The sequence below is a fragment of the Parambassis ranga genome, chromosome 4, assembly GCF_900634625.1.
Source record: "Parambassis ranga chromosome 4, fParRan2.1, whole genome shotgun sequence".
NCBI classification, from domain to species: Eukaryota; Metazoa; Chordata; class Actinopteri; family Ambassidae; genus Parambassis; species Parambassis ranga.
In genome coordinates this window covers 20,795,990-20,812,145 of record NC_041025.1, presented here as the reverse complement: position 1 = coordinate 20,812,145, position 16,156 = coordinate 20,795,990, and the positions used below count along the sequence as shown (strand labels likewise).

The following is a 16,156-nucleotide window of genomic DNA, read 5'->3' as shown; positions in this document are numbered from 1 at the left end:
TAACCTCATAAGTTCCTCATACCAAATTTTCCATTTCCATTGAACATCAATCTGTGTTACGTGAAGTCATCTTGACAGACTTGTCTTTCTGGTTCATTGACAAGTATCTGAAAGCAGTCATTGTTTGTTGAGCGATCTGTGCGGTGAAAAAGAAACTGTATCTGTGTGTGTGTGTGTTTCTCTTTGATACAGGCACTCAGTGAAAAATAAATAATGACCTTGACCTACACTGTGCAGTGATCTTTAATATGATTTAATATGTAAGAATGTGAAAAAATCTTTGACTTGTCTAAATCAATAGTGAGGTAGTATAGCATGCTAGCTCAAGATGGTTTGATCATTTAACATTCAGGGTTAATCTGATCCAGAATTTTGTATTATGTGTGGATTTTATCAGCCTGTAATATAACAGTATACACATGTGTAATGATTGCTTTGTAAAGATGTTCATTATGATAAATGATCAATTAAACTTATTGTAATTACATGAGACAGTCGACGTTTTCTCATCTTACAGCAAGGAAAGATTATTTTTATTATTCAATCCTCTGATATTTACTGACCACTAGAAATAATATATATATTTTTAATTTTTGTTGATGTCAGTACTTTGCTTTATTATTGCATTGGGTGTTCCTAATATATTCTCCTCACTGTGTTGACATAAATGTGGAGTTAGACTTGCGATAGGTGTGTAACACCATGGACCAGAGTACTGTACCTTTTGAAGAATGAATAAGAAAAACTGACAATGTCCGTTTTGCCATTTTTCTAATTGTATTCTTTGACAAAGAAATTTTATTCAGCATTAATTTATATATACAATAACTTTCAGGATAAAATTACTTGCTTACAATATACAATATGATATAAATGTAAAATCTACATGTAGTTAGATGTTATTTTAGATCTGGAATATTTATTTGTTTTTTTTTTTAAATTATAGAGACAGATTCACATATAACTCCAAAAACTTAAAACTCCTTAAAACAAAAATTTTGCACTAGGCTGCCACAAGCTTCCAGAGTGTTTTTCCTTCTCAGCCACAGTGTTCAGGTCATAATACTTAACTTCAGCAGGATGCAACGTAATTTAATTCATAATCACAACATCACCCCTGTGTCATCTCCTTCTCCTGCTGTCTGGAAACGTGCAAAGCCCTGGGCCTCATGCACAGCTGTGTCCAGCAGCACCAACAGGTCCGCAGCTGCAGCCGCTCCCCGCGGCAGGAAGAGCTCCAGAGAGCAGGTGGAGGCATACGGCAGGCGAACATTAGATGTGCTGGTATCCTAGAAAAGAGGGAAACGTGGCGAAACCATGAATGAAAACAATAAAGAAAGAACTATTTTTAGAAATAAACACAACAATAACAAATCGATATTACGTGGGAACATTTTAATGATGCTGGTGGTGACTAACCTGTGAGTAAAAACGTAGGGAGATCAGTTGGTGGAAGCCAAGAGGGGGCAGATGATCAGCTCCTGTGATGAAGGCGAGGAGGTCTTCAAAGGAAAAACCTGCCTGACCCTCTGATGGGAGGAAATATTTCACTTAAAAAAGCTAATTAATTTTTTTGAACTGCCTCCATCCGTTGCTTTGTGCTTACCGTTGACCAAGGCGAGGACCGTTTCCCAGTGTGCAACAGTGGCTTCCTCAGCCGCCCGCATCGGCGAGTCTGGACTACTGAAGTGGACGGTGAAGAGCAGTTTGAACTCTTCCAGGGTGAGGAGCTGCTGTTGTGCGCTCGACATCACCGGCACAAACGCCTCCCAATTGGCCTGCACCAGATCCCAGAGTCCACCACAGCTGTTCAGACCCTCAGTGAACTGGGAGATCACACTTGCCACCCTGAACAGCAGCAGAGGGTCATGTAATGGCCCTCTGAAATGATGACACTCAAGTCATGTGTGCGCTGTGTGTGTCCAACCTGTGGTAGATGTAGTGTTTCACCAGGCGTGTGTAGATGGATGGTATCTCATCAGAACGGGCTGAATAAATTCCAGGGATCCCACAGGAAGACGCCCAGTCACAAAGACTGGGAGACAGCAGCTTCACGTCAGTACAACCACACAACTGTAAGAGGAGCAAAATGGTGTGCTTTTGTGCGACACTACGAAGGTAAAACAGGTTAGCTTCTCTCTTGTTGTGGAAAATCTCATCATGCATTTTTACTGAAACATTGCATCATTCCATTTCATTGAATATTGTTGGTGGTTTTCTGTGCTACCTCTTGCAGTCGGATCTGTACGTCTGCATCAACAATGTCCCCGCACTCAAAGTCCTCCAAAGATGGACTCTGGCTGCACATTAGCTGTGATAACAAAATACAACACAATGACAACATGCGAGAAGTATTCCACCACTACACAAGGCAAAAGCAGCAGTTCCTTGAGTGGCCACTTGAGGCAGCGTATGCTCCCGAGGCACCGTATGCTCCCGAGGCACCATCGTTAAGATTTATCGTTCAAGTTTGGCTCTGACACCTGACACTCGTAGTCCCATTTTGGTCTCCGCAAAGTCAAATGTGGGGCTTTTTAAATACTAAATGCTGCATGATGGTCACCAGACCAAAACAAAGCTGTTGTTACAGACTGTAAATGACCCACCTGGAACAGTGCTGGGTGTAGACAGCGAGGTCCTGGCCCACCATGAGCCAGCGACCAACCAATCAGGACTCCGGCTTCATAATACTTCCTGTGTTCGAGGGCTGTGAGGTCGTAGGTCAAGATCAAACATCCTGGACGACCCTCAAAGACACAACTCTGTTGCAGCTCCAGCAGAACCAGCCTGTGTGAGAAGAAATGTCAAAGTGTTGTGACGTCTGAGTCCTGTGTGCGTGAATTTTAATTCATCATAAGGTCTAGAACATAGAGAAAATATGCTTCAGATACTGTAAAATATTCAAACCTGAAGAACTCTCTGAGGGGTCCCTTGTGGCCAACGGTCTCCTCTCCACTGAAGGAGATAAGAGGCGTCGTCATGAAGCAGAAGCCCGGCCTCCTCACCTCCTTCAGAGCACCATGGAGGAGATCTGTCCTCCTCACCTGGATGTGACGTTCAACATCTCCGTCCACGTTCTCCTGTCTGAACAATCTCAGGATGGTGTCCAGATCCAGGGTCAGCTACACCACGACAAACAAACATGTGAGTGAACTGTGATTAATGTAGTTTATCAAAAATAACCACTTCCTGTGTTCTGCAGACTGGAGACCGGATCTGTCTTACTGGGTGACTGTCTTCATCCTGGTGCCTCTCTGTAGTGACCTCCGGACAAATCTCCTTCCTAAAAAAGACGACACACACGCTGGACGTTTAGGTAACCATGAACTGGTAACCAAGCTGGTTCACTACTATTTGTTTTTAACGTTTCCTCAGGAAAAATCACATTTTACCTGTTCACCACAGGAGTCTCATCGGGTGACCTCTCACATCCTGCCTGTGGAAAGAAAAACAGTCCAACTTATGAGGTGTTGGGAAAGGCCTGCTTTTAAAGCTGAGATAAAAAAACATCCACAGACAACACAGCGACAAGACCGACAGGACAAGCAGAGCTCCTGTAGAGTACCTGTGGGTAGTCGTGGTGGCTGACGATATATAAAGCTCCATGTGCACAGATCCGGAGCACCTGCCCTCCAGTCCAGCCCTCTGCAGGAGTGTCTGGGACGAACAGGACTCTGGAGCCCTGCACACACTGAAGCAGCCATCTTAAATAAATGTTACACCTCAGTTTGCAGTACACCACACAAACACACACACACACACCTGCAGGTATGTAAAGGAAAACCTCTGTCCTTTCCGTTTCACAAACTGTCCCTGAAAAAGCGTCGCCAGCCGATTCTCCATCTGATTGGCCGACCAGCTGCAATCGATGGTGATGCGAGCAGTCAGCCCCATGGCTGCCAGCGCTGCTCGCTCTTTACTCTGTGGAATGATTTGTCTGAACAGAACAGAAAGGATTATTTTACTCAATAAATTCTCAGGTAAGGATTGTGTCACTATTGATCATCGAATCAATTGTGTAAATATGTAACTGAGGTGAGCATTCACCTATCTCCGTTTTTGTATATTTGGGTTACCTGTCTTGTCCTCTGTGTTTGTGTGTTCAAAAATGTGTAAAAAAAAAAAAATACTTTTGACAATTAATAATTTTGTGTTTTTCATTTTTTAATAACAAAAAATAAAATAAAGATTTTAAAGATTCTACCTGGAACCTCTAACCCACTGTAGGACATGAAGACTCACCTATCCAGCTGAGCCATGTAGTGTTCTCTGGGTAAACAGATCACATCTTTAACCATCAGCCCCGTCCTCTGTGGAGTCAGCCTCTTCCATTTGAGACGAGGCGTCTTGTTTGGGGACGACTGAAACGCACCATTATCACACTGTGGTATCACTCTAACATTACACATGCAGATTCAAAACAAAAAGCATCACAAAACCTGAGGAGACCTACCAGGGTCACAATGGAAGAATCATCTGAGTTTATCTCCACCAGGTCACCTTCTGACACTCTGATGGGAGGAAACACCTGCAGGGAGCACGATGGAAGAAGTGCAGATGATTAAAAAGATTGGGGTATTAAAACATCAATAATCAACCACCATCTTTATCTCCAACCTCCATCTCTATCTCCGTTTCCTCTGTGAAGCTGATGACAATCGGGCACTGTGTGGGCTCCTTCCGGACAGGGGGCTCTGTTTTGGGTTTGGCCTGCTGCCTGGGTTTGGTCTCGACCTGCGGCTCTTGATCCTCCTCACAGTCTGGGACGAGAGGATGCTCCCGGTCTGTCTGTGTCCACAAGTAGGAAGAGGAGAAGATGGTTTATTATGCACAGGCATGCATACATGCTGCATAAAGGGACACTAGCACCTCACACTCAACCCCAAAATTCATCTTTCTCTTTGTTGCCTGATAATATTTCCTTTTGTGGGGATCCCAGCAGCCGGACCACAAAGGTGTAAATAGATGTTCATACTTCAGTGTCATTGAATCCAACATTGTCGATTTTCTATCGTCGGTCATAATTTTTGGAAAATAAGGTCAAACTTAATGTGACAGCAGACTCACCTGGTGAACATCTTCTTTCTTCTCCTGCGTTATCACCACCACACAGTGCTCCTCTGAAGAAAACAGCTCCATCTCGATATTTTCTGTGATGGCCAGCAGCGCTGCCTTCTTTTCCCCGACCTTCATTCTCTTTCTGTTTTAATGACTAAACCTTCACTGTCTGTGCTCACTCTCCTTTGCAGCCCTCTGCACTGTTTTCACAAAGCTCTCATTACCTCAAGCTGAGATCTATCAGTGTCTGTAGCTCTGATTGGCTCACAGCTGTGCTCTCAGGCTGTGATTGGTTCTGAGGACACATCCGAAGCAGCCATTGGTTAAGAGGTTTGTTAAAAAGCTGTGATTGGTTCAGAGGCTTTTTTTTGTAATGAGTATTTGAGTATATTTGAGTATTTCATCAGGTGATGATGACAAAGATGAAAACTAATGATTAAAAAACAACAAGGCAAACACATAAGCCACTCATCACACATCCTTTCATCATTAAACCGATGATTAGGTCAGATACTTAAACACCCTGAACTTTCCACCCCATTAGACACCTCCTGATACCCAATATAAATTATACATAAATATAAAAGTTATTTATTTTTGCATCTTTTCATATGAATTTCCAATATAAGTAATTTCTTTATGTTCGTATTGAAGCAGGTTTTTTTTAGTCATAATAACTTACATTTGCCGACTTTAAGCATAAGGCCAGACAGCAGATATCACAGCACAATGATCCATTATCTAATCATGCTTCTTTTTCTGTATCTTCAGGACAAAGTCACAAAACTGAAGTGGTTGTTTACAGTCACACCTCATTCCAAAGCCACACGCTGAACGATCGGTGCTCAGTATCAACCAGCTGGAGCAGCAACACAAGTATCTGTGAACTCTCACATAAAGGAGCCTACTGAATACGCAGTTTTTATCAATCAACATGATACTTTACGTAGTAGTAGTAGTAGAATATTTGCACTATTTCTGAATAAAAGATTTTTTTCTATGTGATTTTTTAAACATTTTGTTTAAAGGTAGGGTAGGAGATTTTGAAAACTCAGTGAGAGTCAGCCAGATTTTGAAAGTAAACACAAGCCCCTTTCTCTCGGAGCTCATGAAATCTCCTACCCTACCTTTAAGATATTTATCTAATTAACTAGACAAAATTGTGTGTGTAAAATGTGAGTAAATATTCATTAGATTATACAAGCATAATATATTAAAACTCTATGTCTGTCTGGCTGATTGCAGTTTGAGTAAAATAAATTTATATATTACAAATAAACAAATTAAAATCCAAAGCACGGACTATAAGTATTTTATTTAAAATGTTGTTTCATAAATACAAAACTCAACTGTTGCTAACAGTATAAATTAAGGAGGAGAAAAGGCTACTGATCTAATCAGCTGTGAAATTCATTTAAATCTCAGCAGAGGACACAGCAGCTGTACAGCTCTAAACTGAAGACTAATAAATAAAAATAGTAACACGTCACATCTGTAAACATATTCAGAAATGTTTTCCTGCAGCCTTGATAACAGGAAATAAACATTTTATAAATTGCATAATACCTCAAATACATGATAGTCTGATCATCTGATCATCATGTCAACAGTCCTTTGAGTACAACAGTAAATCTCATTACCAATTGTTTTGTCAGACCTTCTGTGTGTGTGTGTCTCAGGCCAGCAGGTGTCTCTGGCTGCATGTTAACAGGTGAGGCAGGAAGTACGACGCAGTGCCGTCGTCGGGGATAAGCTCCAGGAACTCTGCTGGGCTCGTCTCCATGGCAACCACAACCAGCGTCTCTGTTGGCATTAAAAAACTGGTCATGTTAAGCAGAAAAGGAGCTGACAAGTGGAGCGCTGTGGCAGTGGAGACATTGTTAATTAACACACACACAAAAAAAAATAAAAATCAGACTGTAATCTTTACACATATTAGGTCAACAATGACAATGACAAAGTGGACGTAAAGTTATCAGTGAGTCATGTCTACCTTTGAGAGCAGCCAACAGGATGCTGTTGTCTGCGGCAGCTCTTGTTCGGTTACAAAGCTCCGGAAGCAGCTTCTGCCACCAGAGTGCCTGTAAACATGAAACATGTCCGTCGGTCCCGGAGTAAAACTGGCTGTGAAATTCCAACTATAAAACCCAAGACAGAATAAGTCATTGTTCAGACAACAAACCATGTTTTTGTCCTGTAAATGGTGATTGGCGAAGGCTATGATGGCCTGAGGACACCTGTCCAGCAGCTTCTCAATGCTGCTGTCATACAGCCCCCTTCTGGTGGCGCACAGGAGGTGCAGACTGAAGCCCCACAAGGTTTCTTCTGACAGACGTTCCAATAGAGGTGCCACAGAGCCAAGAGCCAGAGACGGACCACACAGCAGAGACTGCAGACGGATGCAAGCATGACAGTGTTTTATATCATATCATTAACCTCTTAGGTGAGTGACTCCTAAAGATACATACTGCAGACATTCTGATGAAATATATATGTTCCATTTGTGGTAAAACCATTGACAGTAAAAACTATGGACAGAGTTTGTTTCTGAAGAGCCATTTTGAGGCTCGGTGGGAGGTTCCGGGATGTGATGACCGCCGCCATGTTGGCAGTGTCACGTCCACCAAAACTCCAAATATGGACACGTCTCTACGTCAACTGTCTGTCACTCAAGCGGCAACGCCCATAATTAGGCGTAATTTTAAGTCCAAATACAATTGAAACGAGTGAGTTGTAAAAAAATTCACCCCCGTACAATCGACACTAGAAGAGAACCTATCATCTGAGACCAGAGTGGTTTTTTTGTACCAGGCTGTAAACATGTTCTTTTCTGCTGGGAAATCGGCCATTTTAACATGGGAGTCTATGGGAAATTACTCGCTTTTGGAGCCAACCCCCAGCTGTTGCGGCGTGAATTACTTCCGCATGGGCTTCAACTTTGAGCCCCGAAGGTTGCCGCTTGGGTAAAACAGCAGCAACAAAGTTACCTGTAGTTTGTAGAGCGCCTCCTGGTGTTGAGAGCTGGTAGTGTGACATGGACTGAGGACAGTGAGCCATGGATACAGAGCACCGAAATGAGAGCATGAGTTGATCTGAAACATGCACAAACACGAAAACATCTCAGAGGATAAACTTATGACATGAAGACATTATTAAATAAATAAAATAAAACAATCTTTACCAGGTCATCAGCACTCTTCAGTGACTTGCGTTTTGGAGGCGCGTGGGGAAGTTTGGACTCTGAGTTTGTCAGTCTTTCGATGTAGACCGATACAAGCCGGAAGAGGAGCTCCTGGATGACGGCGTCCTGCGACGATGCCATGAGCATCGCCTCCCAGAAATCCACCTGCAAGCAGTTCTCACAGCCTAGTTCCTAAAAAAACACATTTACTGTCAGGATGATTCATTCTCCGTTTCATTTGTGCACAGGTCACAGTGACACACACACACACACACACACCTTGAATATGTGATCAGCCTGCTCCAGCTGAACCTTGTTGTTCTCATGTAAAGCCACCATGGCGGCCACCAGCAATCCAGGTTGGGAGTTTGCCAGCTGCTGTGCGAGTTCTGTGGGACAGACTTGTTTCTGTTGGCCGCTTCCTCCTCCTGTTCCGCCACCACGCAACAACAGCCTCGACTCCTCGATGAACCCATACACCAGCAGCATCTACACACATGCACACACAATGGAAACCACAAGTTAAAATCTATTTTTTTTCTGGTTTCATGCTCTGGATTTCTAGATTTCTAAACCTCAGCGTGTCTCTCCATCAGCTGTGTGTACTGCTGCATGTCGCCCAAGCGAAGCATCATGGTTGCCATGGTGATGGTCAGCGGTACTGACACGCCAACTGTGTCTTCCAGGTGCTGTAGAATTCGCAGCGTCCTGGCAGGGTTGATGTTTACGATGGACGGGCTGGCGCACACGCTGACGAGGAGTGAAGGCTCCGATTGGCTGAAAATGTCAATGACCTCATCAGCTGATTCCTGTGGGGGAAATATGTTTGTTATGGTATATATTTAGGTAACATTCCGTTTTCCTCAGGGGACAAAAATGTATTTTTATTCACATTCAGGGGTGAGTGTGTAGCTTTTTTTTAAGCGTACCTGACTGAGGGTCTGGTCTGTTTCTTCTAACAGGTAATGTTTCAGGTAAAACAGGAAGCCAGGACCGTAGAAATGAGGGCTGCCTGGATGTGGGCGGTTCCTGGCCATCACCTCTGTGACTGACAGTCCAGACATCCTGTAGTATGGCAAAGCCAGGTGGCAGTCTTTCTGACTTCCCCTTACAGAGCAGAAGAGATAATAATATTACAGTAAACACTGCATGGAATCAAAAATGGGTGTGCTGATGTGTTACCTGCTGAAACAGTCTCCTAGCTGGGCACAGTTCTGCCTGAGAGCCTCCTCCACTTCATGTCTGTCCACTGTGTTTTTCCTGGCTGGTCCAGATCCGGAGCCTGCCTGCAGAGATACTGCAGGGCCACCTTCTCTGATTGGGCGCTGGTCTTGTTTTTGTAGTAAGGAGGCACGGAGAAGCAGGTGAGCTTCACTGAGGAGGTGTCGCAGACTCTGTGCCTGCGGATTAGTCTCCGTGTAGCGCTGACTGTACTCCACCTGAAACACAGAGAGGACATTTTCAGCTTCAATAACTGTACTTGTAAATGTAAGAAATACAAAACAAACTGTGAGAGCGTGTCAGTGTTACCATTTCCTGGTAGAGAGCGAGCGGGGGGACGGTGTCCACGACGTAGAGGTTCCATCCATGTCCTGCTGAACTGGTTTCTTTGGGAGAAGAGATCGTCCATTTCCTGCTCCTGAGGGAAAAAGTTACACAAAGAGGTAAGAAGAATCTAACAGAGACGTGTGCTAATTTCTATTGCATGGATTATAATAATCTTAAATAACACTGAACATGCTTTCAAAACATCAAACCAAAGAGGAGGCTTCATATTGAGTTCATGAGTACTACAGTATCTGTATCACTACATCACTCAAAGTTAAGATCAACCTCTTGGTTATTATAAGACAAGATAGATAGTTATGCTATCTATAACAGCTTTGTACTACATTTTACATGACCAAACAGTTAGTTAGTGAACTGTTAGTGAACAGGTTAATGTAGTACAAAGGTGGACGGGGCTCCTGTGGTGGTCCTTCTACAAGATTTTGAGAAAACAAAGATTAAGTGGTTAACAAAAAACACTAAAATAAGGATGTAGAGATGAGAAAACATCATATTACCGGTACCTGAGCAAAACCCCAAACTTTTTGTTTCACTCCAAACCGTGATTAATTTGTGAGCAAAAGGCCACAGACACACACACTGAGGGCAGTTAGGCAGGTTACGGTCGGCTAAGTTTAAGAACTAAAACAGGAAGTGTTGTACCTTTCAGACCAAGCTGCAGTCACACAAATGTAGAACTGAAGTTGATTTTTAGCTTGTGGACAAGATAAAAGTAATTGATAAAGGTTCTGCTTTAATGATCATCTCCTAAGTGATACAGCAAGAGAAATAAAAGTGTTCTTTTTTTTTTATTTAATGCAGAAATTAGTGAGTGATTAGCGTTGTCTCTTGAAATGATAGCTACAATGGTTAACATGCTAAGTTGCTAACCTCAGATTCTAACAGCCTACATTCCAAAAATCTAATTTGAATTTTGAAATACTTTAATAATCCCATCAGGGAAATTGCTTAAGGCAGCCCAGCAAAGAGCGCCACACACCAGTGAGTGCACTGGAGGCAGTGCGGGTAAAGTGCCTTGCCCAAGGACACACAACAATGACTAGGGAGGAGTTGGGATCGAACCACCAACCTTCCGGTTCTTGGACAACCCTGCTCTACCACTGAGCCACTGCTGCCCAATCCACTGTTAATCAATCAAAAGTCAATCAATGAAACATTAAATTGAAACTTTAAATTGGAAAGTAGGATTATTAGAAGAGCCAGCTAGAATTTGATTTCAAAAAGCTCATTTAGTGGAAGTTAAGATTGTTGTATTTTGTTCCATGGCCTTCAAACTGGGAAAGTTTGTGTTGAGAGTAAATGCTTTTTAGGGTAAGTTCTAAGTTAGGTTGAAAATCAGCTGTTCAGGTAAGTATTATTTGGAAGGGTTTGGTTTTGACAGCTTGACCTGAAAGTGACAACTACTGGAGCGGGGGTGGGTTTGGGTTTGTCTTACAGGAAGGGCCGTGATAGAAGGCTCTCCAGAGCTGGCGTGGTGGCGGGATCGATTCCCACCGCCAGGAAAATACCAGTCAGCTTGGTGTGTTCTTTCAACTCGCTAAAATGATGACATACACACACACACAGTAAACAGATATATAAATGCATGTATGTCTGCACGCACAGACATGATAGGTCCCTCTGTTACCTGCAGGAAAGCATCTGATGACATATGTGAAAGTGTAGGGTCTAACTTTGAAGCTTCAGGTATGAGTGTGTGTTTCACTCTGTGTGCGACTTACAGGCCCCTGCGCTGTGTGGTCCGTTCAGTCTCATCTGGTGTTTCAGTGTCTGCAGCGGAGAGCAGGATAACGTGGCAGCCGTACACACACACCGACCGGAGACCGATGAATAACTGCATCCTGAGCGCGCAAACCTCCAGGCTGCTGGGTGGACAAGCCTGTCGAAAGACAACCACACACGTGTCAAAATATTACAAAACCTATTCTCTGACCACTAGGGGGCAGAAGTTTGAAGGAAAAGGAGCCAAAAAGGAGCAAAAAAAAAGCTACAAAGGCTATAAATTTAGCTTCCAACATCACCTTCATGGTGGTATCAATGTAAGGGTCTTCAATCCTGGCTGCCACAGCTGCACAACGCACTGTGAAACACTGCAACGCACTCCTACCAGACACACACGGAAAGAAACTCTTAAAATAATAAGCTGGAAATGTTTCTTGTTTCTAAAGGCTTCCGATAAAAGAACTCTGTTCATACTTTGTTATGACGTGCAGCAGGTGGTCTGTGAGCACCGCCTCCAGGACCTTCTCTGGATACTGATAGGTTGAGAGCAGCTCGACGCCTCCCTTCAGACTGTACAGGTACCCGGCGTTGGGGAGAGAGAAGAAGCAGAACATGCACGACGGTTCTTCCAGAGACACCGGCTGGTTACTGGTGAACAGTGGGTAGAGCTGCAGAGAGTGGAGCTGCATCTCCTCCACACTGCAGCCCTGGAAGAACTCTGGAGAAAAACGCCTACAGGAGGGAGAGGAGGAGACTTTCAACAACACTCACCTGGCAGAAATATTCTCACTATAAACACTCAAACACACACACACCTGAATAAAACGTAGGAGAGTGTGTACTGTCCTCTGTCCACCAGCCCTGTCTTTTCGATGCTGACGGGGATGTCGCAGTCTTTCGCTCGATCACCAAGCAACTCCTGGTGTCTCGGGATGAGCAGGAAGTCGACCTGGTCTTCCAAATAATCTGCTGCAAAACACACAACATCACAAAGGATTGTGTCATGTGGTCCTCCTCATAAAAACTTCCTGGTGACGTTTGCTAGACAGTAATGTAAAGCTCATAAGCTACAGCAAGCCTGTTTGCTCGACACATCTTCTTTTGAAGCACAAGTGTTGCATAGAATCACATGACCACGCTTCATTCTATTGACTATTGAGGATTTTTCAGGCCTTCCACTCAGATGCAGTTCTGACAAACAACCAGCAGATGTCACTCTTGTGACTGTAAAATGCTTCGATGCAGCAGGTCATTCAAGGTGTTGTCTCAAAGTGGATCACTGCTTCATGAAGCCTCGATGGGCAGACCCTTTTAATAAAAACAATAGCACCCTTAAAATCTTGTAAGAACCTTGTAAGAGCCTCAGCGATAAAAATGTCAATGTTTTATCCACAAACATTGATGATCTCAGTCGCACCTTCTACTTCAATGAATCTGTCAGAGTGACACAAGTCTATCAGCCATTTGACCTCAGCTCTAGTGAGGCTCTTAGCTGACAGATAAACAATGACAACAGCAGTCAGCCCAAACCTATGACATCATGTCTGTGCACACATTAAAGAGGGCAACTAACGCTCATGATGTAGTGGATGTGTTTGTTGTTACCACTTTTCTCTGTGTCTGATGTCTCTTTCAGGGTTTTAGGTTCCAAAGTTGCTTCCAGCTTGAGGACCAGAACTTCCAGCTCTGCCTGCACAGCCACATATCCGCCACAAAGCGCCACCTAGTGGAAGAGTGAGGAGATGTGAAGATACATAAACCAAAGCAACATTAAATTGATTGTTTTTGACTTTATCCAATAACACATCTAGTTCTTAGCTGTGATCACAGTGTAGATGTAGACTATTATTATATTTTCTTTCAGTACTTCAATAGTAAATAACCTGCTGTATACAGTTAATATGGAAGTCAACTTTGTGGGATCATAAAACTCAACAGATCCGAACAGCTACAACAACAGATAATTAGATAAATAAATAAATTAAATGATCGATGGATCCCAAACTGGAAGATTCACTGTTGCAGCAGTAATGTACAGGCACTTAGCACCATTTCATAAATCTATAAAAATAAATTTATTTCTAATAAAAATTAGAAATCAATACATTTACACTAACCAAAAGCTGCCATGTGCAAAACCTACCAATAGACTGAACCATGACCAACATACAGCAAGAAAGAAAAGTACCTGTCTAGGTGTCATTTTTGGGATATGCAGGATGACAGAGCGTTCAAAGTCCAGGATGGAAAGATTTGTGTTTGAAGTCTGACCTAAGTACAAAAACGAAGAAAGGACTGTTTAACGGAATGTATATTTTACTGTCACTTCATCACCACAGATTCAGATTCCCCTCTGAGGGACTAATAAAGAATTATCTTATCTTGTGTATTTTACAAAATGAGCATTTATATTCACACAGTTTGCTTTAGTTACCTTGACTCTGACTGAAGATCTGCTGAGTGTTCGGCCAGGGGCTCTGCGGGTTCTGCTGACTCTGATTCTGCTGGTTTTATAGAAAAAAACATGATGTATGTTGCAGAATATCCAGTCCTGACTTCATTTCCTATAAGTAATCCGTTTTTGTCACATTAATTGTAACTTTAAATAAAGACATCCTGAAGAGGTGAGCTGTGATTGGCAGCTGGGTTATTACCAGGTTCTGCTGGTTCTGTCTCCTCAGTGTGAACAGGACCAGAGTGGTCTCGCAGCCAACCAGAAGGTCTCCTGTTACCGAGCAACACGCCACAGCAACGGGCCTCTCCGACAGGGGAATCTCAATGATCTCCATCTGTACTCCACCCGACATGGATGCCCCGCCCAGCAGGTGGCCTAACAAACGCACCCCAACACGAGCCTTCTCCTCAGCCTGGAGTGGAGAGCGAGAAGTAAAAGTGCATGGAGACATTGGTCTACACATCAAACCCATCAAACAAATTAAAGAAGATGCCCATGAAATATTTTTTAAGCTTTTTCTGAGACAGCTGGTCAGCATGTACCTGGTAGCGCCAGTTGGTGTAGGCTCTCAGATAGGTGGCGCTATTCTTTTCCTCAATGGTCACAAGGTAGTCTCCTGGATGTGAGGGAGGAGAGAGGAAGTTGCAATGACAGGAAGTAAAATAAACTCATGAAATTAGAGATCAGCAGCCGAGTAAATGTCTTTACCAATGTTGCTGTGCCGGATGCTCCTCACGGTGCCCATGGTGGCAAAGCGACAGATGAGGGGGCAACCCTCCTTCTCCAGACTGTAGGCCTCCACCTGGTTTCATCATAACACAGTGCAGCACACAGAAACATGTAGCCTCTATAAAAGGTGGCGTTGTTGAAATAATGCATATGCTAGACACAGATAATACAAGTATCTGATATTGATTCGTTTACCTTGCATCCTCCAGTGGCCACCACAAACAGAGCTCCACCTCCACAGCAGACCAGCCCAGGTTCCTGCTCCACCTGAGCCACAGAGAGGGAAAAGAAGTTCAGACCACCACCAAATGATAACACATGTTCACATGGATGTGAACCACTTACCTGGACGATGTGCTGGGAGGTGAAAGGATGGCAGTTATAGACGTGCACCATGTTTGGTTGCACTTTTGCCGGGAAGAAAATTAAAGTTTGTTTTCACTCCACTCTTTCAACTGCGCTCCTTTGAAGGCATCATCCCTGTCTTAACTGTAGCAGACACATTTTTGGACATTTTACATGTTAAAGTGTTAGACTTCAAAACAATAAATTCACATGCCATCACAGTACAACGAGTTATTGGCTGTAAACACAGTTTTCTTAACTTTTAAAGCCCTGAAAAAGTCATTTTATAAGACTTGGGAGTTGGGAGGTTACCTACCTCCGCAGGGACTATTTCTTTGGTTAAAAAAAGTTCAATCAAAATATAACGTTAGAAGACCGCGGCTAGAAAACAAAACTATAACGACTAGAAACCATTGTGTCTTTGAGTCTATCAGGGACTGAACCAGGGCTGTGGTTGTCCCGTGTCTGACTCTCCCTAATCGATATCACATGCCGCAGTCTTGTGAGCAGCAGCTCCGGTTGTTTCCGTTCAGTTTATCGCCTCTGAAATCGCGTTTTACTCACTGTGTTTTTAATTTCTTACAGAAAACAAGACAAACTCTTTGGTAAACTACCTTCTCCTGTTCCAAACAGCCAGCCTCGCCTCTCTCTCCTCTTCCTCGTTCAGTTTCACTGCTGCAGTTTATTGATTTCACGCTGCGGAGCAGGAAGTAAACCGTCAACCACAACAACACAGCGCCCGCCCCTCTCTAGATTCTGATTGGCTCACGATCCTGCCTGTACAGCGTTCGATGTTTTCATTGGCTATCGACTTGTCACGTCACCAAGGGCGGATCTGCTGGTGTTTTCTTTTCTTAGGGGCTTTTTATTTCTGTTTTTGAGTTACCAATAAAAAATAATATAATGAAAATAGTGATATAATAAATATTGTGATATAATCTGCAGCTGCGAGGCAGATAAGTAAGATGTAGTAAGTCACAGCATTAAAAAGCTTCATATAAAGATGCATCAGTTATAGCTCACTTTCCTACTAAAGCTAAATATCATGTCAGGTTTAATGTACTGTAAGATCTCAGATGCTTTTGTTGTCTACTAAA

At 43.2% G+C, this 16,156-nt stretch overlaps 2 protein-coding genes across 6 annotated transcripts; both read right to left on the bottom strand.

Moving 5' to 3' along the window:
• Positions 1 to 1,014: 1,014 nt before the first annotated feature.
• LOC114434185 (uncharacterized) lies at positions 1,015 to 5,390 on the bottom strand. The gene is made up of 15 exons (XM_028403197.1): positions 5,068 to 5,390; positions 4,618 to 4,788; positions 4,454 to 4,528; positions 4,243 to 4,361; positions 3,763 to 3,937; positions 3,566 to 3,691; positions 3,393 to 3,436; positions 3,226 to 3,283; positions 2,908 to 3,122; positions 2,607 to 2,787; positions 2,228 to 2,311; positions 1,928 to 2,073; positions 1,607 to 1,848; positions 1,420 to 1,529; positions 1,015 to 1,289 (listed from the first exon to the last, which is right to left on the bottom strand). Exons 1-15 carry the CDS (start codon positions 5,191 to 5,193, stop codon positions 1,104 to 1,106), a joined length of 2,058 nt encoding a protein of 685 aa, XP_028258998.1. The 5' UTR covers positions 5,194 to 5,390; the 3' UTR covers positions 1,015 to 1,103.
• Positions 5,391 to 6,354: 964 nt separating this feature from the next.
• hps3 (HPS3 biogenesis of lysosomal organelles complex 2 subunit 1) lies at positions 6,355 to 15,799 on the bottom strand. 5 transcript variants are annotated; one of them, XM_028404241.1, is made up of 24 exons: positions 15,674 to 15,799; positions 15,060 to 15,203; positions 14,910 to 14,981; positions 14,694 to 14,787; positions 14,528 to 14,601; positions 14,185 to 14,397; positions 13,965 to 14,034; positions 13,719 to 13,801; positions 13,136 to 13,253; positions 12,346 to 12,499; positions 12,005 to 12,262; positions 11,830 to 11,911; positions 11,530 to 11,687; positions 11,244 to 11,345; positions 9,770 to 9,878; positions 9,422 to 9,678; positions 9,169 to 9,346; positions 8,815 to 9,048; positions 8,519 to 8,728; positions 8,240 to 8,431; positions 8,046 to 8,150; positions 7,241 to 7,447; positions 7,052 to 7,139; positions 6,355 to 6,861 (listed from the first exon to the last, which is right to left on the bottom strand). In XM_028404241.1, the coding sequence occupies exons 2-24, from the start codon at positions 15,108 to 15,110 to the stop codon at positions 6,734 to 6,736; spliced, it is 3,237 nt and encodes a 1,078-aa protein (XP_028260042.1). In that variant the 5' UTR covers positions 15,111 to 15,203; positions 15,674 to 15,799; the 3' UTR covers positions 6,355 to 6,733. The 5 variants fall into 5 exon arrangements, with proteins under 5 accessions (XP_028260042.1, XP_028260045.1, XP_028260044.1 ...); XM_028404244.1 differs by having other exon boundaries at positions 12,346 to 12,496; XM_028404243.1 differs by having other exon boundaries at positions 13,965 to 14,031.
• Between the last annotated feature and the right edge of the window lie 357 nt (positions 15,800 to 16,156).